The sequence below is a fragment of the Hirundo rustica genome, chromosome 8, assembly GCF_015227805.2.
Source record: "Hirundo rustica isolate bHirRus1 chromosome 8, bHirRus1.pri.v3, whole genome shotgun sequence".
Taxonomy (NCBI): domain Eukaryota; kingdom Metazoa; phylum Chordata; class Aves; order Passeriformes; family Hirundinidae; genus Hirundo; species Hirundo rustica.
In genome coordinates this window covers 29,201,465-29,225,900 of record NC_053457.1, presented here as the reverse complement: position 1 = coordinate 29,225,900, position 24,436 = coordinate 29,201,465, and the positions used below count along the sequence as shown (strand labels likewise).

Genomic DNA, 24,436 nt, shown 5'->3' with positions numbered 1-24,436 from the left:
TCTGAAAATGCAAAGGCTAGGTCTGGCAACCCCTTGGACCTGTTTATCTCTAGAAGAAGGCTTTAAGTGAACTCAAGAAGAAATGAGACCTGAGCTGACTCCCCTTAGAGAGCTTTGTCAGCTTGGTTATACTTTATGACCTTAAACGTTTGCAGAGTTGATTTTCCCTGATCTCTACCTCTGGGAATGACCAAATGGACACCAGGTGTTCCACTGCTATCAGCGGGGCTAATGGAGCTTAAACAGCTATTTCTTTAAGCAGCTGAATTCTAGTCTTTATTAAGACACCACCTTTGATACTGATGGAGAGCTCAGTGCTCCTGCCTTCAGCTGAAGTGGGATTTTGCTTTGTAAATAGGTTTGTGTCAGTGGAATCAGTTCATGCCCCAGCGAGCTGACAAGATTTAACACTTGTTCAAAATGAAGGGGGAACAGTTTTTCCCATTTAATTTAAGAGCTGGTGGAAAATGTTTGAGTTAGGATTTTATCTGTTAGTCTGCTGCTCTTACTCAGTACTGTAATAATACATGTCAGACAGAATAAATGGACAATTCCTCAGGCTGTGGTCGGCTGGATTTCAGCTGCTTGCTTCTCCTTGGGGAAGGCTGGGCAGGGCTGGGATGCAGGTCCCTCAGTACAATCAATGCATGCTGCTCTGTGCCTGGAGGAGATGCTCTGGTCCTTGTGGCCTTGCAGCTGGGGGCTTTGGAAGAAGGATGGGGTTTTGATTAAAAAAAAAAAAAAAGTGATAAATGAAGACACAGCTATGTTTCTCCAATTCTGAAGAAGATGTAGGCATAGGAATAGGAAGCAGGCAGAGTAGAGGACTGGATTTATGGTGCTGCAGGATGCTGTGGCTCTCTCTTGGGACTCTGTGGAGCTTCCCAGCATTGTTCACGTTTTCATCACCATGTGTTAATTCCTCAGGAGACTTGCAGGACTCAGAACTGCAGGTCTCTCTGGCTGAACCTCAGACTTGTGTTTATTATGCTTTTAATCTTCTACAGGCTTGTGTTTAGTCAAGGATAAAAAGGATTGGGGTTTTTCTTAAAAAAAATTCATTCACAAGTCTCATAAATGTGTTCTCATGGTATTTCTACCCCTATTTCTTAGAAGTTTATCTGCCCAAATGCTTGCAAGCCATTCATCAAACATGGGGAAATGGGGGTAAATAAATTATTAACTCCTTTTTCCTATTCAGAGGAAGAGTTTGTACTCGGAGTCTGGCTTTTTACTAGGAAAAATATTGACTGCCTTGGTCTCTTACAGCTGCAGGAGGCTCACTCATGCCATGCTTTGCAGAGCAGTAACAGTAATTTTTAATGTGAAATGGTCAGTCCCAGGTTTTGCAAAGCCTGGTTACTCAGAGTTTCCCTTCAGGTTTGTCACTGGCCACTGCAAATGTTCGTGTCTGAAATTAAACAGTATCCAGGAGCTGGTCAGTGTTTAGTTCCTTCCAGCACTTGAGGTTTGCCTTATCTGCATTTTCCGAGCAGGTGCAGGTACAAAGGGCTCACCTGCTGCAGGAATGACCTGGCCTCGTGCTGCTCCTGCCTCATTCCAGAGTGTCTTCTGAGGGCAATGCTCTTGTGTGGGGCTGGAAAATTCTGAACAGGAAGTGTTTCAGACCTGCAGGGGTGTTCCGAGGATGCGTGTTGCCTGGAGAGTGTTTGATAATAACCCTGATTTTCTGTCTATCAGTGTGGTGGGACTCAGTTTTATGCCTTGAGGAATGGGTAGAGTGAGACTGTGCAGTGTTTCAAATGGATTTTAGCAGGTGTGATTTCTGGTTGCTCCATAGTTACAAGCACAATAAACGTGGCTCAAACACAAAAAGCACTGACACGTGTGTTTTCAAGGAACTGGAAAAAAAACAAAGGGAGAAACATTTTTTTTTTTTTTTTTTAATTTGCTTTAATTATGTGTTTTTGTTTGTTTTTTTTTTTTTTTTTGCCAAGATTTCCATGCACAAGACTGAGGGTTTACTCAGCTGCGGTGTACAGACCTTGGGGACGTCTAGCAAGGTGCAAGTAACTGAGGATCTCCATATGCCACAGTTCCATGGCCACAAAAAGTTGATCTGGGAAGAAAAAAAACCCCTTGAATCAAGATTTATCTCTTTTTGCCCAATGAAAAATGAAAGGTTATCAGCTGTCCCCTTGAGTGTTGTTAGTCCAACCCATAATCCTACTGAAGGCCTCCTAAAAGCCTTCTGCAGACGTTATTAATATCTGCTATTAACAGTATCAAGGTGAATTTCCTTTTTTGGGGATCAGCTGTAAAATTTGAGGTTTAATATGCTTTATCTCAGTTCATAATTTTTTGTTATGGAAAAGCTAAACATTTCAAATTATTCATTGCTGTATTCTTTTCCAGACAGTTACTCCCTGGTGCATACTGATTTTTTTTTTTTTTTTTTTTTTTTTTTTTTGTCTAAAGTGGAGTACCTTGTCCTTTTCCTTATTGAAATTCACATTGTTGATTACAAACCACGTGTCCAATTTAAGACCATTTCTGCTTCATTTCTCTCAGGCTTTTTTCCACTTGCCTTCAGACCTCTAAATGGGATACACTTACCTATGTCCATCTGCTCCATATATTATATTGACTGTTTCTGCTCCCAGTCTTGCCCAGAGCAGAGAGAATATGGCTTTATTCCAGAGAAATTCAATTTTTTTCGTATTTTTGGGGTTGATTTCGACATCAAGGTACTCTGTGTAAACATCATCTTGAGAGAGGTCTCCACTGTGAATAGGAGGAAAAAACTGTATCATTAAGTTTATCATTTCAGAGATCACTGAAACAAATCACATTCTCCACGTATTTTCAGGTCTTCCCTTTTCTACAACAGAAATTTGCCTTTTTGCTGTTCTTTGTAAGAGCACCAGGGCAGTGGATCAGGGCTCTGAACGAGGAGAGGATGAAAACCAGCACAGACCACTTTAAATCTGTTTTTTGGCAGGAGGCCATGGGGAGATGACAAGAGTGAGTCTGGGGCTGTCCCCAGAGCAGAGCCCTTGTGTGGTGAGTTTGCAGGGATCATTCACCTGGGCTTCAGAAACACAGAACTCATGAACTCATGGAAGTGGAAATGCCTTCCATTTCCTTTTTACAACCATCCATCTGCCCTCATGATTCTTACTTAAGTAATAACTTCTTTCCTATCTGATGTTAAGCAGAATATTTGCAATGCAGAATGAGTGTTAACACTGCTTAAATATGTGGATAGTATGTAGACTAATGTTAGCAGCATTAAATACTGTAGAAGAATATTAATTTAACTTACCTGGCAACTTCATATTCTTTTGAGTTCCCCTTTGTGTCATAGTAAACCAGGTTTATGTCTCCCCTTGTTTTCTTTACACCAGACAATTTGATAAATACTTTCTGTCTCCAAGCTGCATAAATAAAACCAAAAATAAATCCAGATTATCATTAGTGAGCTTGAATGCTACATTACATAAGTCATGTAGCATTTTCTGTCAGAGCTATTAGCAGTTATTTATAGAAGCAGCAGAGGTGCGTGGCTGTAAATCACATCAAGGCACTTCTCAAACTGGTGAAGAACTGCAACAAACCTTCTCCACTTACTAGCAAAAGGCTCATCTGCTGCAGTATTTAAAAAATACTTTTGGTCTACCCTCTTCAGTTTTTCTGGGAATCTGTCAGCATAGTGGCCCATCATTGGACATCCATCCTGTGGACATGGGAAACAGATTCCCTGGGAAAAATAAGAGCATCATTGTTAATGAGGAATATTATTTTTCATGCTAGCCCTTAAGAAATTAAGGCTACTGATGCTATTCTGATCTTGAAAAGCTGTGGCAGTACTGTGTTATTATAACTTAACACCAAAACCCTATAAACTTGATTTAGATAATGGCTCCTGCACCCAAGAGGGTGCAGAATGAGCAGGTTTGATGCCTGTGTGTGATAACAGCCCGCAACTTGTTCATTCAAATATTTTTCAGTTAGATTCTAGTGCAAAGTATAGGCCAGTTTTACCCTCCTAGTCAAGGGGAACTTGTCTGCATTCACAAATGGGGGGAAATGAAAGGAGCATCATTGATAAGTGCATGCATTTAGGTGCACTAATCATTGTCCATTGTAAATTTGAGAGCGGTCAAGGATTCTGGAGGCTCTAAATGTAGGAATCTGTAGGATAGATCTCCCTAACTTATGCTCCCTTTGCATAAATATTTGGGTTGAGAATTCCACGAGCTTTCGTGTTTTTTTTGTCCCCAATATTTTGGTGACATCATTTATGCTTCAGGATTCCTTTTCCAGAGTGGAAGAGTCGAACTGCTGTGTGCTGTGCTTCCTCTTACCCAGCCACACCACAGGACCCCAACCACCTCTATACAACTGCTCCAGAAACCTGGAATATTTTCTTTCCACCTCCCCTCTTCCTGGGCTGAAATACTTACTTTCTTAAAGTCTTCATATGAGTCACAGGGATAAGCGAGGTATCCGGTGGGGTAGAGGATACTTGAGAAATAAAACTCGTGGCTGCGTGAGTGGTGGCACCCCCCGAAGAGTGTAGTGTCTGCTGGGAAAAACTTTATGAGCTCTGGTGAAATGACCACCCATTATCCTCTGCCAGAGTTGCACTTGTGGAAGCAGCTCAGGCACAGAACAGAACAGCAGCATGGGCTGGAATTGTTTCTTTTTGGTCTGGATTTCTAGTTCCAGGAGATATTGCTGGATTTTTGTGGTCTTTTTCCGAAGAGTGGTGTGCTATTACCCTAAGATTTCAAGCAGGATGCATTGGTCTAGTGTGATGTAATAGTCCCTTTTAAGAAGACAGTAATATATACATATGCACATATATATATGTATATGAGATGTCATAGCAAGAACATTTGTTACAGTTCTAAGGGCTTAAAAGAGCACGGAGAACCCACCAAACTGTCCAAAATCTCTGAAAAGAGAGAAAGTCTCAGGTTCAGAGGTGAGGCATGTACAGTCCCTGGAAGCACTCAGTGATCTTACCTAATTCATGCCTTAGAAGTGTTGGATGCCCTTTACAGCATCTGCAAGAAAACAGCAGTGGTGCTGTCATGTTGCTGATTTCACCTTTCTCAGCCTGGAATGTCTCCTCCTGGGGTTGTTGGACCTGCAGACTCCCTGTTTCCTGCCTTTTTGGGGTTTGCATCCAATTTCAAGTTACAGAAGCAAAGCTTAGGCATGTATGACACCTCCTTTCCCTGCGGAGTTCTCTATGGAGCGCTGTTCTGTTCCAGCCTTTGTTGTTCCTAACTTCCTTTTTAACTTGGGAGTAAACAGGCAAAAAGCAATTTTGTTTTCCTGTTTTCTCCCAAACAGTGGGCAGTTTTCACAGTTCATGTTTCAGAGCAGAACAAAAACAGAGCACGCTGCACATTGGAATTGTACGTTTACCTGCAATGATGGCTTCAAAATCACTTTGCTTCATCTCTGGGATTAAATCGGCGCACCCAGGCATCACAGTTCCTCCATTTGGGTAGAAGTCCAGGTGCCCAGTGGTGTTGTACATTCCAAACCCTGAGACATGCAGGGGAAGGCGTCAGGGTCTCGGTGCCGTGGCCGTCCCTGCAGGTACCCGCGGGCACGGGAGCACTTACCTGCCGCAGGGAAGTGAGCAGCGTTGCTGTGTATAACATCCACAAAGCTCGCATCTGTAGGATCCAGTCTCACCTCGGGAGGAGTACCTTCAAAATAGGGCCCAGCAGGGTCTAGACCTAAAAAGAAAACCCCACATTTATTGGTTGAGGAACCGAAAGAAGTGTTGCACAGGTTAATATATCTTTTTTTTTCAACTCGTGAAATCAGATGTTTAGTTTTGCAAAAGGCAAGCCAAATAATGATGTGAATTCCAAGCTAAACTATAAAAAAATAGGCAAATAGCGTGGTTTTGTGATTCTTTCTGAAAACTTATTCAATGAGAAGTAAAATATTTTTTCAAGAGATGATACGATGGCATATTATATTGCTAGGTAGGAGGTATTTATTATCCATGGACTTACTACTGTACTCTAAAGCTGTAAATAGGGATAACTACGGGTTCTTGGTTGCTTTGCATGGGGCTTGATGTAACCCGGTGAGTGATGGTAATGTTGCAAACATCTTAGCTACGCTTGTCTTTCCACTAAAGAGTACTTCACCTAAAGAGAGAAAAATGTAATAATTACCCTGTTTCTGAGAAGCATAAAATTGGTTTGCTCTCATGACAGGCATCTCCAACACTGCCAATAATTTAATTCCAGCCTGCAGACCAGTGTGTAGCAAGGTTTTTTTTCCCTTTAAACACATGCTGTTAGCTCTGCATCTTGGTGAGCAGCCTACCTGTTATCCGTCTGATGCCTCGGATCCTTCTTCCCGCTTCTCCTGCAGTGTGCGCTCCCAGACTGTGGCCAATTAAATGGATTTCGTAAGGGGAGTACCCGAGCATTTTCTGATCATTAAAATGGTCGTGGTGGTAGGAGATAAGAACACAGGCTTTGAATAACAAGCAAAGAGAAGCTCTGACATTATGGGCCTCTGGGAACATCTAGGCTGACTTTCTGCATAGCAAACAGAGGGGGAGTTCCTTGAGATAATTGCTGTTTAAATTACGCTAAGAATTGACAGAAAAATGATCCCATCTGGAATTTTACATGCACAGTGATGCAGGGTTCACTGTTATAGTGGTGGCATATGCTTGCTGTATTTCATTATCCTGCGTGACAAAATATGGACCATCTTTCCCATTTGGATCAATGTCATCTCCCATAAAATTTATCTCACTTTTTTCTATAATTTTTCCACTTTGTTGCCCTTTTCTTGGTCACGTATCTATTTTCCATGTCCATTTAGAATATGTGATCCTATAATGAATAGGATTTTCACTGCCAAGCTCAGGTGGGGTGATGTCTGTGCTCCTCTTTACCAGGTCTCACCTGTGCAAGGCCTGCACTGCTGAGATATTACATTTGCATTGAAGGTGGAAAGGGAGACAGAGGGGACGCATTCATTGGGTTTTGTAGCAACCAAAACCAACAAGATTGCTGATTGCTTGAGTTTTTCACATTCAGTTCTGTGATGTGTGTAGCAAAATTAAAGCAGATCTGGAGAAAGGCCCTGTCTGCCTGTATTGTTAGATGGTAGATTCCTCTGAAAACACTTTACTGCAGTGCTTCCATTTACAATGCAGCTCGACCTTTCCGGCAATGCAACTCCAGAAATTTTTAAATTAGGGAAAAGAAAAGGAAGTCTAAGCATCATTTATGCATTTTTGTAACAAGAAAGGGCGTGCTAGACTGCGCATGATGCAGTAACAGAGGCAGTAAATAAGAAAGTGAACACATCTTCAGATGACCTGATATTTATACATAGAGGAGAAAGATCCAGAAGCCAAATGTGTGAGGCTACACATGATTTTTCTTGGAAGGAGCGGGAGGTAGTACCCCAGCAGAATTTGGTAAAGTGCTCTTTGAGCCTCAGGTCCTCGCAAGGTTGGCACTCTGCCTCATGGGCTCTGAACTTCCTCCTGCTGCACTTTAAGATGAACAACTCCTGGCCAGGATCAAGTCCAGTGCCAGGCAAGACTCTGATTTTCAGCTGCTCCAAGCACTCGCGAGTCTTTCTCAAATCCGTGGGAAAGGCTGCTGCACAAACCCTGCGAGTGAGCAGTTCTGCTCTGCGTGTAAACGTGAACGCCCCCCTTTGAGGAGAGTTCATCCTGCCTACAGACAGCGAAGATGGACATACCGAGTAAGGCAGCTACTGCTCGCTTTGGTGGCGCTAAGCTGGGATATTACCGCACTTCTGGCACGTGTACAGAATGCCGGGGAGCTCGCAAGCGCCGCACTCGCCTCATTTCCATGGAATGCCGGCTCGCCCGCAGCAGCGCATGGAGACGTTGCCACCTGCTGGTGTCTAATTAATGGGCACATCGCCTCAGCCCCGGCTCCGTTCGCGTCCTTTGCGGCCGTGAGAAGTCCTCACCGGGCCGATAATTAGCATCATTAAGCCGGCTCTCAACTGTCCAGCCCTGCCTGACCGTGGTGGGCAAGGCTGAACCCCAAAGCAGCGGTGTCACAACCCCACGAGGTGCACCGAGGACTCGCAGGCGGTAGAGCAGGGTCTTTTACCTGCAGAGTTGTTATGAAATAAGCGACCTCAGCCCCCAGCACGCGGATGTTGTTCACTGCACTGACGTAGGTGCCTTTTGCTCCCTCTTTCCAATCCACAGCAATGCAGTTGATGTTTTCCACTTCCAGTAACAGCTGGCGTGGGAACACACAAAGCAAAGTTCTTAGAGAAACAAAATGACAATCGGAGAGTCAACCTAAACTGGAATAAGGATTAAAGTGTAACATAATAACGAAGTTTCTCATTCTTTACTAAACGGGACTCTTCACTGTAGCCTGTACCACGCTGAAACACTTCTTCTTACAAGACAGCATGTAACAAGCCATTCCTCAAAAAAACCCCAAACCCCTCACTTATGGAAACTGTAATAAAAATATTTTACTTACTTTTACACCATTTCTACATCTGAAACACTTCTGAAATGCCATGTGACTGCACAGTAGATTCTATGTACAATATTGTGACTTTCTTTGAGGGATGTTGGTAGTTCAACTGAATTTTATAAGAAGTAGTCTTATTTACCAACTGGGTTTAAAACTGTCAAAGTCATGTCAGACTTAAAGAAATTTGGAGGAGAGAAGAAAGGTTCTATTTCAGCAAAGAAAGCATTGGTCACTTTGGTACTGGGCACAGTCCTGCAGAGACAGTGATTTTTCCAATGGGATAATCATGTGTTACTCTGCAGTTACAGCTTTCTGTGAATAAGGAGGTTTACTTCAGGTTACTTAAGGTTTGAGGTAGAACAAGGGGTGGTGACCAAAATTAATCCATGAAAAACAGCTAAAGGTGAGTGACAAGGAAAACAGAAGTGAAAAAATAATGCATCCTGGACTCACTCCTCTCCTGTGGAGACCATAAGTTTGTGGTGTAGAGAGCCAGAAAGAATTGCTGTTTCTTTTCAATTAAAAAAAAAAAAAAAAGTTTCAGATTAAAAGTTTTCATAGATTTGTGAACAGAAGTAGTGCTGCAGATTTGTGATTTAGTACCCAGTGGTGTCTTTTCCCATCTTGGCCTTTTCCCTGCCAGCACAGAAGCAGCAGCAAGCAGAGCAGATCTTCTTTGTCTGCCGCCATCAAGGTGGGCTCTGCTGGTTTTGTGGGAGTTTCTACATTCCATATTTGAATTTTTTTTTCCACTGAACTCTCTAACCAAACAAAAAGCAAAAAAAAGTTTGGTGGTGTTCTTATGTTTGGTTGGTTGTTTGGGTTTTGTTGTTGTTCGGGTTGGTTTTTGTTTGTCTCTAAGCATTGAATAGTGGTGAACCAGGGTAGTATTTATAGACTGAAACTTGAGCTTTACCAGTCAGGAGGGCCCCTGGACTGAAGGGAGGTTCAGTTGCTGCTGCTGGGAGCAGCTGTGAGCTGGTGTCTAACCCCATGTGTGGATATGGGTGCAGAGCCTGGGGACAGCTCTGTTCAGTTATTGCTCTGATCTGATCTGAAGGGTTTGTGAAAGGAAACTAGAGAAAATCCATGTCAGGGAGGACCAAGGGGCCTTGACTCTGCTGCAGCTTCCTGAGTGGGAACACTCTGGCCTGTGTGAAATTTAATTCTTGGTTTGTATCTTCTACTCCCTGATGAACTGTAAAATGGACATTAGTGCCTAAAGGATGCCAGCAGAGCTGACAGGAATCAGAGGATACTGTTTCATACCAAGCACATTTCTACCACCCAGCCTGTTTTCCCAGTGCTGCCAAATCCATGAATGATGAAGGAGGTTTTCCTATGTGAGGAAAAATGTGACTTCTGGATGGTCGAGGAGTTTATTGCCGAGATCACCTATAGGTTAAAAAAAAAAAAAAAGGGTTTTATCTGTTCCTGCTTTCAAACATTAAAAGTCATCTAGGTCATACCCCCAGGACTAAAGGAACTCTACTTTGACAGGACAAAATCTGTGGTTTTTGGAACTTGGGCACCAAAAATCTCATCTTTCTCAGTTCCACTGTGGTTTCCACAGAAATTGTGCCCTTGTGGTTTTTGCTGCTCCCATCTATTCTGCATGAAGAACCCCCTTTTGCAGAATATGAAGCAACCTAAAAGTGCCACATTGTCACAGGGTGTCTCTTGGCCTGAGGTGATGCATTTCTCCAGCGAGCAGCTCACCAGTTCCACAATTCCTGCTCCAGCTTGTCCTTTTTCTGACCTGACCTTTGGCTCCAGTGTGTTGCTCTGCTTCTGAGCTGCAGCCTGTTTTCCTCATTAGCCGCTCCAGAAAGGCTGGAAGAACTTCATGCAAGGACTGCATGCAGCAGGGGTGAAGCTGATCTTCACACATTGCTGCAAGCTACTTAATTATCTATTTTTCCTTGAGAATGTTATCTGTCTGTATTGTTTACAGACAAATACAGGGGCTGTGATGTGAGCTCAGGGGATTTGGGTGTGGAAGGGCTGTGTCCTAGATCATAGATATGCTGAAGTTTAATGGGAAGTAGTGGAAGCTGTATTTTTATTTATTTAATCAACAACAGAAGTGCTGGGCAACCTGCTGCTGAGTGTATCCTATGTGATTCAACCTTCAACCTTAAATACATGCAAAAGGTGCCATATATAATATATAATACATGCATATACGTGCCATAACCTATATCCTAAACCTTCAGGAAAATACCAGGAAACTTCTTGTGCCCTACAGTTCAGTCGTAACAATTTTTGTTTATGTTTTACCCCAAAGTATATTCATCACTGTACCTTCAAACTATCTTCCGATTCTGGCTTGTTTGCCTAAAGTGACTGACACAGACTAACAAACATTTTTAGGTTCAGCCAGCTTTTGATGTTAAAAATGAATGTCACCTGTGAGTTGTTTCCTGTTTCTCTGGTGTAGAGAGAGAAGCTGATGTTCATCTCTTCTGGAGAATCAGGCAAACCTGTCAGAAGCCTCCCTGGTATCCCAGACCAGGGTGGGTCATCTGTAAAACAGCCAAGCCTGGGGTAGCAAACTTCTTTACCTAGAGTAGAGGAAACAACTTGTTTGTATGTATGATTCTCTTGCTTGATGATGTAATTTAAGACTAAAGCAGCTTGAAGAGCAAAAACCTATTTGATTTTATGACTGGTTTTGAAATTAATTTTTTGAAGATGGTTTATTTGCCCTTTATATGTATTGCCTGAAGTGGGAACACAAGCAGAGCTAAATAAATCAATTAATGGAGGATAAACCAAGTAAAGACTCGCACGGTGTTTTGACACCACTTTCTAGGCTTGTAAAGGATTAGTTCAGTTCCTTTTTAAAAAACAGCCTAGTGAGAAAGGCTTGTTAGAATTGCTCCTTCTACTCCAAAGCATTGTGTCTCTGTCATGGGAATGAAGGTAACCTTGTACAAAGAATGATGTGAATATTTCCTTCAGTGTAATGTTTTTTCTAGATCAAATGGGTCTCGTGCTCACTTTCACTCAGCTTTTATGTTTTATAGTGTTGTTGTGCTGAGCACTCTGTTGCTGGCCAGTTTTTGTCTTTACATTGCTGTTCTATACAGATCTTGCATTGCCTTGGAAGGCAAGACATGCAGAAGTAGGACATACAACTCTGAATTTCTCTGTGGATTTTCAGCACAGAGTTATGTTTCTTGTGGTCTTAAGAATAAATTTTAAACACAGCAGAGCCTTTTAGCATTAGTTCCATGCACTGTAATAGACATTGACCTACAATGACCCACAAATCATGCTACAATTTCAATGTAAAGGAAAATAACAGTCATCATCTGCTGTGTACCACTTCATCTGAATTCATTTTCTAGTTGGCAGCGTTTAAAGATACATTTTCTCACCTGCTACTCTGCCAAGGAGGTAAAATGCAACAATCCACATTCCAACCACCTAAAGCAAATTGAATACACAGGTTAAGCATTTCATTTCGAGTGGTTTGTCCTTTTCAGAAGAGTTCAGTACAAAGAGAAATGCAAAGACCTTCACTTGAAGAGGAATAACCTCACACATTGGTCTGTGCACAGAGGGGACCCATCAGCCAGAAAGAGGCCTGGGGGTCCTGGCAGATGCCAATTGACCATAAAAAAATGTTCTCCACAACCAGCAGCATCCTGGGCGGCTTGAGGGGGAGTGTTCCCAGGAGGATGTGGGAAGGGATCCTTCCCCACCACTCAGTTTTGCTGTTCATTGCATTTCTTGCACCGACAATACTGCATGCAGATTGATGCTGGAGTCAATCAGACCACAGGATTTTTTTTTTTCCAGCTGTGGTGGGATAGGTGGGAAGTGTGGTACAACAATCACAGTGGTACATGTAACTTGTTGAAGTCTTGGAAGCCTAGACCTCTCACTGCAAGAAAAACTTTGATCAGGTTTCTTTCCTCTACACTTTCCTTACTGCTCTTTTCCATGGCAGGAGTTTCATTAATCTCAGCTCCTCCCTTCCCGTTTGCCTCATTCAGCTGTTCTCAACTTCCTCTTCTTTTAGGTATTTCCTATGGCACCCACCTCCCATTGCCAACATACTGCTTTTCTTCTAAACCAAAAATTTGGGTTGTCACCCCTGGCCACTGGGACAGCTCAATGGAAATATTAAGAAAAACTGGTAAATTCAGTAGTTACAATCTCACTATGTGCATAGCACTCTCCAAGGGATATTTTTACAGATGTGAGAAAGCCAGAAACACAACACTCCAAAGGTCCTTGACACTACAAAATACTTTCAGAAACAAAGAAGAAACAATCAGAAACTTTACAGAATTTGTCCTTCAGGCTGGTGTGACACGTGTCAGACAGGAGGAATGTGTGATCCACCTCTGTGCTTGTTTTTGATGGAAGTGGGATTACTTGCCTGTAATGACATGGTTTCCTAACAAAGCCAAACGGGATAGGTCAGAGCACTCTCTAATAAACTCTGAAGTCCCTGTTTGGTAATAGCTTGTTTTGTTTGTGTGTTAGGGCAGAGGAGTGAGGATGAATATCTCAGCAGTGAGCAGGAGCTGCAGGGTGCAGAGCTGAGAGGAATCGTGAAATTTCCTCAGTTATGATCTTAAGCCTAATTTATCCATTGATGTAGTTACCAGAGAGGAAAACTATCTGCTGGAGGAGAGTGGAAAGCAGAGAGGAGGTCTGGCAGTAAAATAGGAGAGAAACGGCTCAGGAGTTGCTCTAAGCAGCTGGTGAAGGGCAGGAACAGAGGTCCCAACTGTTAGCCAAAAGGAGCAGCTCCATTCAGCTGGAATGTCTGCCAAGGTGCCCATCACCACGATGAGAACCTGACAACAGTGCAGGAAAATCACAGCTGCTGTGGCTCGTCAAACGAAGTGGAGAGCTCCACAGGATTTCTTAATACTAATGGACAGCCCTCACACCCGGGAGAGGAACAGTCCATGTCAGGAACACTACAGCAGGAAGGAGAATAGGATTTCTTTTCAGACCCAAAACCTGAAAGGCAAGTAATGATTTGAGGAAATGTGGGAGATCGTTGCCAAATAAAAGTGATCGGTAATTTCCTTCAAAAGATCTTCCTTTGAAGGGAGAAAATAGAAATGAACATGTGGCCAGGGAAATGAAAGGAGTAGCAGGAATGTTATCATTTGTGGAATTTTGATACATTCTGTAATTAACAGAGTTGCAGTTTGGGTCGAGGATAATTTTTTAGTGGGAAGCCTTTCTGTACCCGTCTATGTTAATGACAAAAAGGTTGCAAAGAGGTTAAAAAACTGTGTAAAAAGAGTTCAGGCTGCATGCAGTTTGAAAATTCTTTCACTGGGCATTTAGGAGGCGTAGTGCTGAACAAGAGGAACTGGAAGGACTTGTTTGTGGATGTGATCTCAGCCTACCCAGTGCTGCTGGCAAGAGGCTGCTCAACGCTGAGCTCAGGTAACATCTCAGTGCACAGAAGACACGCTAAACCTGCACTAAATATTCTTGAATTGATGTTCAACTCAAAAAAAAAAATTGCAAATATTCCCAGACTGCCGTCGTAAGGTATAAAAGCTGCACTGGAGCAGTGGTTGTTCGTCACAACAGGACATCAAGTCACCTTGAGGACACCATTGCTCAATCAGTGACTCATGGGCCACAGTGGAGGGCTGGGGAGATATGAGAAAGTCTGCATAATGACTGCAGCGTATTTTTAAGTCCTACACATGTACCCACACACCTTCCTTAGGACGGGCACACAGAGCCTTAATGAGAAGCAAGGCCAAATCTCAGCAGTTCTCATTACCAGCATTTTAACCCAATAATTTCACTGCCATGAAGAGATATTTTTAACATTTTAAACATTTGTTATGTATTGGATTGCTGAGAATTTTACTCACCATTCTCTTATAACCCTTGTTATCTCTCTTTCTGGTGAGCGGTACCAGGGTACAAAAATTGATGTTGTTTTCTTTAATGAAAATTGGAGAGCTTTATGCTGAAAAAAATAATAGGAAATAAATTAAAAACCTATGGGTAACTTGGTCAAGTGCAAGAAATTGGAAGAAAATGGGGCAATAAAGGGCAATATTGGTAACTGGGAATTAATGGCTAAAAGTTACACAGATTTCATAGGGAAAATAACGTCAACATGTATGATCTATGGGCATTGGAATTAAGGACAACTGTTTGATGCATAAAAGTATTAGAAAGGCACAATTTTTTTTTGCTTTCTTTACCAAAAACAGGTGAAATTCACAGCGGGGAAAAAAAAGAATTCATGGTGATTCTCTGTTCAGACAATAATTTTAGATCTGATGTGGAATAGATGTTGGAACTGGAAATTCAAAAATCACTGGACTTTAGTGACTCATAATTGAGATTCTTAAAAAAAAAAAAGGAAACCATCAAAAAAAGTATTGCAATTTTTTTTTAAGTTACTGATTTGTAAGAAAAGTCCAGATAGATAATTTGAAGAAAATTAATATTATACTAAGTAAAAAAATAGGATGAATGACCTGAGGAATCTCAGACCTGTGGAATTTCAGTCTAATAACAGCCTGAGGCAGAATAATTAAACTCTCCACAGGAGAGTTCTCCACTCACTCATGAAAGAAAAATTGTGAAAAACTGTTAAAAGATTAAGTTGTGTAATTGAATTAAGTTACATGACATGACAAACTAACTGACAGTCTTATAAGATCAACATTTTAAGTCCCATGATACTCGGATTTTAGGAAGATCTCTGCCACTTGATATTTTGATTAAGAAAGTAAAATGATATACATGCAGTACTACAACAGTTAAGTAGATTAAAATTAAACGCATGGATTAAGTAGATTAAAAATTGAGTAATTATTGCATTTCAGGCTTTAGTTGCAAGAACTAGAAGGCAGCTCCTGGATTTACAAATACAGTTCTTGCTACTGTGAACCATCATACCATATAACATCTAACATCTTATTGTATATCATATCATATATCATATATCATATCTTACCACGATCAAGGTGTGGTTATGTTTTTTAGCTTTTTAGCTTCAGGGTTTTTTTTTACTCACTGCTCATGATGGATCATCACTGACGAAGGTTTTAGAGGAATCAGTTGCTGGCCTTACACTGAATGCCAGCTTTCAACACGGATATTGCTGGACATGAGCTCAGACTGAAAAAATACTGACATCTAGGCTAAAGTATAGTGAAAAAAAGTACAGTTTTTGAATGTAGGATGTCTTTTTGGTGTTTGGGGAATTAAATGCTGTCACATTGTATATCATGTTTGTAGATCTGAGGTGAACGTTTGAGGAATTTGTTACTGAAAAGACCTTTAAAGTCTTGCTAATGCATTAGTAGTGACTTTTGGATTGCCAAGGAACTTTTTATTCTTTATAGGAGGAATTGCACAGCTGGGAGAATACTACTTTCCAATTTTCAGGTCTGCTTTATCCCCTTCAATACTTAAGTTTAAGTTCTCTACCTTCTTTCAGGTATTTTTGATTTTTTTTTCCTTGCCTTACCACTCCAGCCATACTTCCTATATTCCCTGCACTAGCACTGTCCTTAAACAGAGAATATTTTTTAAGTTCTCTTTCCACTGTTTTATTCAAGTCTCTCTTATTTTTCGGCAGTCTGGCTCAGTGCTCAGTTAAAATTGTAATTCAATACAAAGGAGGAGAACCCATCCAGAGTTTAACATATAGGATATAGGAATTGTAGGTTAAATTTCTTGTTTTCCCAGCAAATTCTTGCATGGCTTTAAGTGTGAGGCATTTAGAGATCTAATTGCACACCTAAGTATTGAACACTACTTTAATGGTAAAAGAAATAAAATGAAAAAATATTCCAATAGTATCTTTAGGATTTATAATGGGGATCATGTACATACTTATCCTTTATTATTTATGCGAATACCTGAAAGTACAGTATGATTTTTAGTTGTTTATTTGAATGTAATTTTCTTGTTCAGCCCACTCTATACAATCTCATAAAGGATGCCATTTTTCCTAGGCACAGCCCACAATCAGTGGCTCAGGCACAATTCTTGAGCAGACTATCAAATAACTATCAAATAGCTATCAAATATTCAAAACTGGCGTGCAGAATACTGAGGAAAATGCTGGTGATATGGTGTGATAACTCAGGTAGCAGGGTAATTGGCAGAATTGTTAAAGACTTAATTTCATCTCCAGCTCCTGCATATGAACAGCCCAATGCAGGGTCCTGACTCTGGGTGAAGGTTCTTTGACACTGCTCCAATACAAATGAGCAATAACAAAAAAGAAAACAACAACAACAAAAAATAATCTTGGCCTTGGTCAGCCTCCTTTCCTGCTTGCTCACCAGCTTTTAGGCACAGGGAAGTTCTGCAGGAGAAAACTGGCCTTAACTTAGCTCTGAATCCCACAAATTTAATATCAGAGAAATCAATTTTGTAGCAGAGCAAGGATATGCAGAACCTTTTGCAAATGTTCTTCCTCCAAAGCACCCAATATAAAGTGATAACCATGGCAAGGCAGGGCTCACACACATTGTCTGGTTTGGGTAGTTGATTTTTCTGGGTGCCAATTGACCTCTTAAAACTGAATCTGAAACAGTGGACTAAGACATTGACCTGAATGACTCAGAATAGTGATGCAGATTATTTTCTTGAGGTATTTAATGTGGGAAGTGTCCCAATAAAAGGTTAGAAGGTATGTTGGAGGGTGCAGTAAGATTTAGGCTTTTAAGGTGTTTAGGTCAGTCACTTAGAACTGGTGAACAACCTAAAGAATTTGTAGGATAACAGTGAAGAAAACATATTTAATAACATGTCTTTGGCTTCCTAATGTGCAGTATTTGCTCCAATTTCCTAAATAATAGGGTTCTCACCTTGACCTTACATGATATTCATACATTCAGGTTTACAGAGACGATTATGATAATTTCATCTGACTACAAGCATCATAAAAAAACAAAAACAAAACAAACCAACAACAAAAGTGATTCAGTTTTGGGAAGTGACTGTGCCAATTCTGAGTAACCAGGGAGCCTTCAGCTGTCTTGCAGCCCCCACCTGGCCACTTGTGTGTCTTCCCCGGGTGAACTCCACTGTTCATCTCCATGGTTAGACTGATTTTAAACTTGGTCGGCTCCAAGACCAACACTGGCCTTTTGCCATTTCTGAAGTGTAGAATAGCCCTTGTCAACAACAAGTTCAAGTTTCCCCTGTACACAGTAGTCTACCAAAAAAAGTTTCATTTTTCACATTCTTCCACAAAACAGCTCTGTAATTCTCCCCCATTTCCATTCTCTCTTTAAATTTTCAGTGCTCCTAATAGTGTTTAAATATTATTTTATCCTCTTCTTTAATTTCTGCTGTTATTTGTGTTTTAATGCATTTTCCCTTAAAAATGAAAGAAGTCCAGGTACCATCTGCAAATACTGTCATTTGGTTCTTCCTTTAAAAACAGGGATATATTCAGTCTCAAATTACCTTAGCCCCAGTGAATCCACCCTGTTTTCCTAGCTGCCTTGCATTGTCACAGCCCAGAAATTCTCATCCCCTACTGGGATTTCCTCCAATTGAAAAGTTTTAAGCCTCGTAGCTGCTGCCCAGGATCCCTCTCTGAGTGCTGCTGTTTGCTTTTTGCATCTTCACTCACACCGTACCACTCAGCCTGGCTATTTTTAAGCTAAGGAGTCCTTGGAGTCCCGACCTGCAGCTTGTACAGACACTCATCCCAAACCCCACCGATTTTTCAGCACTTACCACTCTGAATGCAGAAGGGGTTGGTGCTTTTCAGGCTCTGTTCAGACAGCTCTCTGTCAAATCCTGGCCGCTGCTGGCCTTTTTCACTTGGAATCAGTCCCTCAGCAGTAGGTGCAGACCTGCCCACACGGCGTCTAATTATAGGCTTGGTGTGGGTGAGTGAGAACCTTTGTAAGATTGATGCCCTCCATGCTGGATATAACAGATGTTGTCTTTTCTCTTCTCTCGTCGTACGTAATTCATCAACATTTTCCCCTCCTGAAGTTTTTTTATTTTGAAGAAAAGCAAGACGAGGCCGTTTGAGCCCCCCCGGAGGGGTTGTTGTGTGTAACATCCACGCCAGCCAACATGGAACGCTCTCCTGAGTTAACTGGTTATTGTGAGCTCGTGTTACAGGCAGTGACTGACCCTGCACTGCGGGGGAGTTCAGAGCAGAGCTTTATTTCCTTGCTCTGTGTCCTCCCATTAGCAGTCACCAGCTGTCTTTTTGTTGGCTGTCTAGTGAAGGTGCCTTGTCAAAGCAAACCCTCGCACATTTTCATACAATCAAACCTTTTATATATATATAAACCTTTTTTATATATATATACATATATATTTAATCAAGGGAAGACTAGCTTCTTTTAAAAGAAAGGAATAGGAAAAATAGTCTTACAACTAGGGGGCAATACAAGTACCTGAGTTTTCACTAGTGAAGTTATTCAATCTCTGTCTACCCACTACCATTTTGTCTAATCGATGTCCTCTTAGGCCATGTGGGATTTACACATTCGGTATCTCTGTACCAAGCTGGTACATATCAGCTGACATGCTCTGAATGTAAACTGACATTATTGTGATCCACTTAGATCAGAAAAACCACAGGCACTTTCATTCAAAATGGTTCCAGGAGAAGGAATCATTCATCCTTTCACGACTTGTCCATCATGTAAATCCCAGATTCTCTTCTGTGCTCTGGAGACTGTGAGTCACAGCCATGTCAGAATCCTGTTCTTTCAGTTCCTGAGCACGGCCTCAAGTCCCTACAGTGCTGTCTGCAGGATGGGTGCTGCCATAATCACCTGCTCTGGCAACTCTGGAGGAGCGACTGTCACCTTAATCAGAGAGTGGTGCAAGTGCCTGAGGGCAGGAAGTAACTTGGGCTGGACCTGTGGTTCACATAAGGAGCCAATTTGTGGTCCTGAGATATGTGCATTGCCTGAAAGAAGATATTTCAGAAATTACACCAGAAAAATGTTTCTCCATACACTGAATTGTATGCAAGGCAATCAGCCTGCAAGGCATTGTAAAAACTGAGTCAAGAGTGTCTGTCACTCCCTGTGGCACATGGCACCTACAGGAATGTTTGAGTCTGGGTCTGGTTCTTGCTGGAGTGGTGTAAGGCAGCGCCAGATGTGAAATTAATCATTAGAAAGAAGTCTGAGAGGAATGTGGAAGAAGCGCTGGCCAATAAGTCAGTCCATCTCATATTTAATTTCTGCTTACACTGACAGTGTGTGGGTAATTTCAGATAAGACAGAAGAGATCCAGCTCATTAGAAATTCTTGACACTCAAGTCTACCTTCATTAACTGGAAGATGGAGATTTGGCAGCAGTTTTGGGACGTGTATTTCCTCAGAACAATGCAGCTCATTAGATAGGCCTGGGGAGGAACAAGTTTGGGGAGCCAAGGAAAAGAGACCGGGAATGTCATGTGCCCTCACGTGCCTCGTGTCAAAATTCTGGCATGTAAGTTAAATGCAAAGCAGCCACTGAAACTGCTGCCTCTGTTTATGACGAGACACCTTCAGAATCTGATGGACATCTTTGTGTGGCGATCAGACGCCTTTGAAACATTTTTTTAGGGGACCAGGATTTCTGGTTATGCTCAAATAATTTGCTGTTCTTTCCACAGAGTTAGTCTTCGTGTGTGAGCGCTGAAACGGTGCCACTGAGTTTCACTGTCCCTGTATTTCAGAGCAAATACACAGTGGTGGGATTAAATTAATGTAGGCCAGTAAAATGAACCAGAATAATTAGCAAAAGTAATTTATAACCCAACTTGTAGGCTTTTGAGGTGTAACTCCTTTTAGGAATAGTCAGTTTTTCTGGACCTGGTTCCATGTCTTAAGGGGAAAACATTTAAGTGGGCAGGAAGAAAAGTCTGGCTTCTGCAGCTGCCTCTGACAATGTGCAAGTGAACACATCCAGTGGTTTTAAAAATGTCAGCCTGAGAATTATCAAGGATATAAATCCTTTTTAGTAGCAGTGGCATTATCATAGGTAGGAAAAAGAGGATCAAAACACAGAGAATCATGTTCTCCAAAGGAATTTCAGAAACTGTGTTTCAAGTGCAACAATAGATAAATTACTGAGGCTTTCATAGAAAGATAAGTGTATAAAACTGCAAAAGCAAAGTTTTTCCTGCTCTCATTTCAATTTTAGATTCAAGACGGTTAATGAATTTCTTAGCTTGGGTGGAGGTCATCTGGAAGTAGCTTTGTGTATTCCCTCCTCTAGAGAATTGCTAATATGTATAGACAAAGACCACTCAGCTCATTGGAGACTCTTACCTGCAGTACCTGAGTGGCAGAGCCAAGAATAAGAGATTGCTTCATATTTCTATTGTTTAACTCCAGTGTCTTCTTTTTGGTCAAGTGAGCCAATTTTAAATTGAATAGAGACAAACCCAATTAAGCTTAGTACATCCTTTACAGTCTCACACAGCAGCAATTAAAGTAATGGTTTGGAAGTTATAAATATATATGATTTCCATATATCTTCCATTATGTTTTCCATAATACACGCTGGCTGTTAATTAAATCACTCAAAGCAAACAAAGATAATATTAACTACTGGTTTTGTGAGCTGGAGATTTAGGGAGTATAGTACTTGAAGCAAACAGCACTAGAAAAGGGAGTTTTAGAGCAGATGATGAAAATAACACAAGGCAGAAGGGAATCCTTAGGGACAGACAGATTTTCTTTACAAGTAATGGGCAGAATTAAAGGGAAGAGAGTGAAGTTCATTAAGCTGAATGCTTTATCTCCTATTAATGCTAGAGTATTGAACTTATTTGAACGAATCAGGTGAGATAAAAGAGAATAACTATAGATTTGCCTTGGAAATTGAAAGGCAGATGCAAATCTTGAATATGTATTTCGATAAAAGCATGGCTGCAAGATGCTCACCTACCAGAACAAAGCTTCTACAGCTCTGGACAGCATAATTTGGCCCCAGGCTTGCCCAGTGCCACAAAAAAAGGAAAAAAACTCTGGGATGACACCACTGCCAGCCCTGTATTTTCACATATTGCTTATGTTTCCGGTGTTGCAAGGCTTTTGTGGCAGCTGGGAGAGGTTTGTGTTCCGCAGCGCAGCAACATGGGCGTGCTCTGTTTGTGCAAGGGCTGCTGATGAGGCGTGTTCTTTCTGGAAGTTTTTATATCCTTGATATTTTAGACAGATAAAGATTATTGGCTCTGTTTTGTCCTGGAAATGTGCCACAGAAATAGATTTGGGCAGGCTATCGACTTCTTCTCCCTAATTACTGAAAACAGAGCAACTTTAAAGCAGCCTGGAGACGACTTGAAATTACAAAGTCCCTGACACAGTGTAATGACAAAAGGAGAATAAGAGAGCCCCAAGTTTTGTAGAGACTCCATGCAGATAGATTTACTGATAGGTCAGTGATAGGTCAGTTGTTGAGCGGCAACTCCAACTCCAGTCAGCTTTGGTTATGGAAGAATAACTCAAATAAATGTTGGGAGTGTGGAAAGATTTTTGGGTTTGCTTCTGTCCCAGCCGTTTGTGAAACAACTGTTAGACCCAGGGGCCTCACAAAATACCTTGACTGCATTAAAGTCTCAGCAAAATTACCTTCCAAAGGTTGGGGGGTGTTTGTGTGTGTGTGTGTTTGTTTGTTTTTTGTTTTGTTTTGTTTTTAGCCTTCTGTGTTACAGACAGAATTGGATTCAATTTGAGAATTGGAACCTGTTGTAGGAAGAAAAACACCACCAAAACCAAAGATGAAAGGCCAGAATATCTTGGAAGGCTTGTGCCTGCAAATTTCTGGTTATTTTGCAAGGATTTTATCAAGGTATTGTAGTGGATTACAGTAGCATGAAAAAAATCTGAAAAGCCATAGATTAAGATAGCATCAAAAGTAGGGAAAGAGACAATTGCACAATCTGAATGCTGAGGCTCTGTCTGCTAGTCCTATTTAGGTAATTTTAATTATTGTTATTTTTTGGGGGGGGCTCACAAACATTCATGAGTGGCATTTTATAGGCTGTAGTTTTGGGAAGAATAGAAACTGCTGTGCTATGCAGTATTTTATTTTTGTTATCAGAGAATTCTAACAAAAATGGCTCTTGGCTTCTCTTTAGCACACCTGAACATATGCCTTTATGATAAATGTGTTTTCTTCTAAAATTATTTTTCTGTCACATATAAAGTACATAAAATAATGTAAATGGCCCAAATAATTCATTTTTTGGATTGCTAGTTATTGCTGTCCCTTTTTCCATAAAAGGCCTAAGAGGTTTGTTTGTGTAGTTGTTTTACCTTGCCCTGTTGTCAAAAGAGTGCCAGAAGAGAGCAAAGTGACTGTGGCTGAAAGCTTCATAATGGCTTTCTTATCAGTTAACCTTTGGCGTAATTTCTGTTGTGAACACATGCTCAAGGAGTATAAAATTCAATTTGTATTGTCATTTGGAAGCACTTACATTTTGGCACAATTTTAAAATAATGTAAAAGACAGAATGCAAATCATAATATGTCCTTTAAATCTCTGGAGAAATGAGGAACATCTGATTTTTAAAAGCACTACCTTTACACAGGACAGCCTGTCTCACTTGACATTTTAAAGATTCAATTTAAATTGTTCTGAAAAGATGGTTTACCTTTTTTAAAGATATGAAAGAATTGCCTGTCCAGAGCTTTGTCCAAGGCAGATTGTCTCATGAAATATCAAACGCTTGCATTATTTGGACTAGTACCATTAATATGAAGTGATAGTATCCAAAGATTTCATACTAGGAAGAGTTTTAAATTTTACATACAGAAGGAAGCAGGGAAGATTATTTGCCACCAGCAACACACAGCTGCTGTCAGTGTGTGTCTTTTTCACCTTTATCCCATAAAAATAAATCTCTCTTGTTCTGTCTAAAAATATATTAGCAAAGAAGGGAAGTGTCGGTGTCTACTATACCAAAGAATAAAAATCAACTCACAAAATAGCATATAACAAGAATGAAAACAGAACAACACAAGGAGAAGAAATAAATTCAAAGTTCTAGTTTTAGATGAAAAAGCTGGGTGAGAAAATGCATATTTTTAAGTGGTCTAATCAGCTGTACCACATTTTTAGCATCAGTCAGCAACCTAAATGAACTGTCATGTTCTGTCAGAAAGCTGTCGAAATCTATAGCTTAAAATTAAGCAAAATGAAATTTGTATTTTTGAAAGAATATTATTTATTATTCATAAATAACATCAAATTAGTTTTTAGAATTGCAAGAGTGGCACAGTCAAGTATGGAGGCAAGAGAGGATGGGCTTCAAAAAAAATCTTGAATCCAATAGGACTTTGTTCCATTCCTGTGAGGAGTGATGCCTGTTCATGCCATAAAAACCAGTTCCCTGCCCCTGCTGCACAGATCCTGAGAAAAATATTTACATTTATTTTGCTTTAGTTCCTGACTGTAAGAAAGGCAAAATAATAGAGGCGCCTTAATTTGTGCAACTCTAGGGCAGAGAGCCATGCATGGTTTGTGGAGGATGTTCAAGATGTTGTAATTACCAGTTACAGATATTTCCAAACTGTGTAGTAGTACCTGGGTTTTGGGGATTTTTTCATATCTTCAGGGAAGCACAGGAGAAGGGAGCCCCTTCTTACTCAAGAAGGGCATCTTGCCAAGAAGTTTTCTTAAGGGGTAAAGAAGGATGAATTTCCTGCTCAAGAGGGTTTCTGGTCCCACCCTGCTCGTGGGGAGATGATAAATTAAGGGTACTGAGGAGTGACTCTGAGAAGGCAGACACCTAATTTATCAAATATCCTGAGCAAGCTCCTTCAGCAAACTTCACAGGAGGTGACGGGGTTCTGACATTTCCAAAGTCTTGCTGCATAATTTGAAACACACCTGTTCATCATCAGCCACATTCAGGCTTGTGTAACACATCAACACCTTTTGGTGAACCTCACTGGAAGCATTCTGGAATATCTGGTTGTCAGGATGGGGCACATCAG

General features: G+C 41.0%; 1 protein-coding gene across 3 annotated transcripts; it reads right to left on the bottom strand.

Moving 5' to 3' along the window:
* Positions 1-1,945: 1,945 nt before the first annotated feature.
* On the bottom strand, positions 1,946-18,557 carry LOC120755670 (pancreatic lipase-related protein 2-like). 3 transcript variants are annotated; one of them, XM_040070994.2, is made up of 14 exons: positions 18,210-18,557; positions 14,363-14,460; positions 11,879-11,927; positions 10,905-11,059; positions 9,765-9,890; positions 8,112-8,246; positions 6,325-6,433; positions 5,604-5,720; positions 5,401-5,523; positions 4,428-4,549; positions 3,592-3,721; positions 3,287-3,398; positions 2,578-2,745; positions 1,946-2,080 (listed from the first exon to the last, which is right to left on the bottom strand). In XM_040070994.2, exons 2-14 carry the CDS (start codon positions 14,363-14,365, stop codon positions 2,017-2,019), a joined length of 1,413 nt encoding a protein of 470 aa, XP_039926928.1. In that variant the 5' UTR covers positions 14,366-14,460; positions 18,210-18,557; the 3' UTR covers positions 1,946-2,016. The 3 variants fall into 3 exon arrangements, with proteins under 3 accessions (XP_039926928.1, XP_039926929.1, XP_058277493.1); XM_040070995.2 differs by having other exon boundaries at positions 4,428-4,546; XM_058421510.1 differs by lacking the exon at positions 11,879-11,927.
* Positions 18,558-24,436: the final 5,879 nt, after the last annotated feature.